This window comes from Manihot esculenta, chromosome 13, assembly GCF_001659605.2.
Source record: "Manihot esculenta cultivar AM560-2 chromosome 13, M.esculenta_v8, whole genome shotgun sequence".
NCBI classification, from domain to species: Eukaryota; Viridiplantae; Streptophyta; class Magnoliopsida; order Malpighiales; family Euphorbiaceae; genus Manihot; species Manihot esculenta.
The window spans coordinates 11,347,377-11,349,955 of NC_035173.2; the positions used below are offsets into that span (position 1 = coordinate 11,347,377).

Below are 2,579 nucleotides of genomic sequence, written 5' to 3' on the forward strand. Positions count from 1 at the left end.
TATATTAATGGAATAATATATCAAACCTTATATTATTTTTAAGCATATTTCATATAAAAATGTTTATATATTAAATTGGAGTATTATAATTTTTCTAATACTATTTAAAATTAAGGAGCACTTATAATATAATTATCTATGTTGAGGGAGTACAATAAATGAAATTTTATTATAAGTTAATTTGTAAACTAGCCATAGTATATTATATGTACTTTAAAAATATTCAAATTAAAGTATCAAAAGTTTTATAATACAAATTGCAATTACAAAACATTACTTATATAAGTGAAATTAAATCTCATATTCATCACATCACCATCTTTTTTTTCTTCAAGATATAAAATTCATTAAGGAAAAGCCTAAAAGGCTCAAGATTACATTCAAAGGCTCAAGGCCTTCAAAACATTAAAGATAGTTATAGAGCCCAGAAAAGACAAGGAACAGCCCAAGTACACAGAAACTCTAGGATCCAAAAAGCCATTTGACCCAAAACCTCAATCCGGTTGCAAGGGCGTCGTCCTTTGTCCAGAACTCCATTGCCGTCATCAATAAGAAGAAACAGGTACTTTTTCGAACAATAGCCTTTAAAAGCCTTAAAACACAAATTGAAGAGTAGGGAAGGACCCTTGTCGGCCTCCAGCAACCAAAGCAACAGAAATAAGAGCGACACTAAGCAAGGAAAAACACATGCAACCCTAGCAAGGATAAGAGATGAACGACGAATGTAGGAGAAAGAGCAGAGAGACTTCTGCGATTGAGTTCGCTCGCCAGCCCTCGAGCCAAAGGAGAAGGGAAACCTCCTGAAGAGAAAAGCCATTGCAATGGAGAATAAAACCTTCAGAAGCTCAGATCTATTGAAACCCCATTCACCAGCATATAAAAAAAATACCAATGCAAGGAAGTTCCTCCACCTAAAACAAGAACAAAGAAAAAACAAACACCAACATACAACCAAATAAGGCAAGATCGAAAGGAAACTTCCTCACAAGAAAAGAACCGCTTGCCAAAAAATCAAGCACCAAAAGAACTGTTTACAACCTCACTCGGACGGGGAGGAAGTGAAACCCACTTTCAGGCAAGGGGGAAGAAGCCATCCTGCCCATCGAGGCAGGGGCAACCGCGAAAACTAGCAGGGACGGAGGACTGAGCCTAAGAAGAAAAACTCTCAGAGATAATGTTCTCTCTCTAAACCTTAGAGAGAGATTTGGTTTGTCACCATCTTCTTGAATGTCATGTCTTGTGCTCGCCAACACGGTCCAAGCCAGGATTAGGAGATCATACTTCGCAAAGTGAATGTGATTTGTGATTTGGAGAGAAACCCAAAAGAAATGGCGTGGAATTAGGACTTTTCCCCCCTAATTCTGGGGAAAATATTAAGGTAATTTTAACTTCTAATAATTAGGAAACCAGTAATACGTAAAATAGATAGACTTTTAAGTAACAAGTTGAAATTGAACTCTCAAACTTTAGGGATGAGATGACAAATAAAAAATTACCCATGCTCGTGTGATATTCATTTTTTTTTAAAACAACATAGAAATCTATTTCTTTAATTTTAATAAAAACATATGTTATTTTATTTTATTTTTTTTTAATAACACTTGGCCAAATTTAGACATTAAAATCTACAAGTTGCAAAATTCATATTTATTAATTTTTATAGGCAATCAAACTCTCTTTAACTTTTAGAGAGATGGCCTTTATGTGAGTGGTTCTTCTCCTACTGCCACATTTCGCAGCCGCTTCTGAGTGAGATTTCTTCTTTGAGACTATAAATATTTTGTTATTTTTTGTGTTTCAGCGAGTTGGATTTCATTGAGAGGAAACTCTTTTAGTGTGTTTTGCGTTGTTTCTGTTCTTATTCTTAATTTTTTTTTTTCAAGTGGAGCACCTCTGAATAGTATCAATCTGTTGTATACTGGTGAGGGGAGGAGGGATGCGACTGAATATGAATTTTTCATTTCCCTCATTTGCTGATGTATTTTTTCGGAGGTTGCTTTTTTAACCCCGCGTCTAGTCTCTCATCATCCATGTTGCATGGACTCTCTCTGTGCTCCCGTTTTCTTTATGGTTTCTGGGTTCTTGACCTAATCTTTGTGACCAATCTTCCATTTGTTTGTAAGAGTGTTGCAAGTAGCAATTTATCCATTTAAGCTTTTCAGCCATTGCTATAGATGGTTAGAGATTCCAGAGCTTGAAAAGCCAACATCTTTGCAATTTCGGAGTCAACCTCGTACCACCTGGATCATTAGGTTATGGGTTTGAGTCGTTAGGGTTTGCATTTCAATGAGTTTTTTCCTTTCGCATACAGGTCCTAAAGAGTTCTTTGTAATCTTTTCCTGTAGGCCTTGGGCCTTTCTTCAAGTCCTGAAATTTCCTTCCATTTAAGGAATATCTTCATCTTAGGGAAAAAAATATTAATTTCTATAATTATTAAATGTTTCGTAATAACCAAATAAAAACTGGTGAGGACCCTACGTAGCTTTACCAAGTTGTTCATGCACACAAACATGTTAAAGCTACAACAAAACAGAACCTCTTGCAAACAGAATCAACTAAAAATTTAGCACGCCTTTAAA

At 35.4% G+C, this 2,579-nt stretch overlaps 1 protein-coding gene across 1 annotated transcript; it reads right to left on the reverse strand.

Annotated features, from left to right (window-relative positions):
• Positions 1–303: 303 nt before the first annotated feature.
• Positions 304–1,427, reverse strand: LOC122721607. The gene is made up of 2 exons (XM_043949875.1): positions 1,039–1,427; positions 304–911 (listed from the first exon to the last, which is right to left on the reverse strand). The coding sequence occupies exons 1-2, from the start codon at positions 1,101–1,103 to the stop codon at positions 416–418; spliced, it is 561 nt and encodes a 186-aa protein (XP_043805810.1). The 5' UTR covers positions 1,104–1,427; the 3' UTR covers positions 304–415.
• Positions 1,428–2,579: the final 1,152 nt, after the last annotated feature.

Coding starts and splice junctions, on each gene's coding strand:
- LOC122721607 (XM_043949875.1), bottom strand. CDS start 1,103: ATGGGCAGGATGGCTTCTTCCCCCTTGCCTGAAAGTGGGTTTCACTTC. Junction 912..1,038: donor TTCCTCCCCGTCCGAGTGAG/GTTGTAAACAGT, acceptor TTCTTGTTTTAG/GTGGAGGAACTTCCTTGCAT.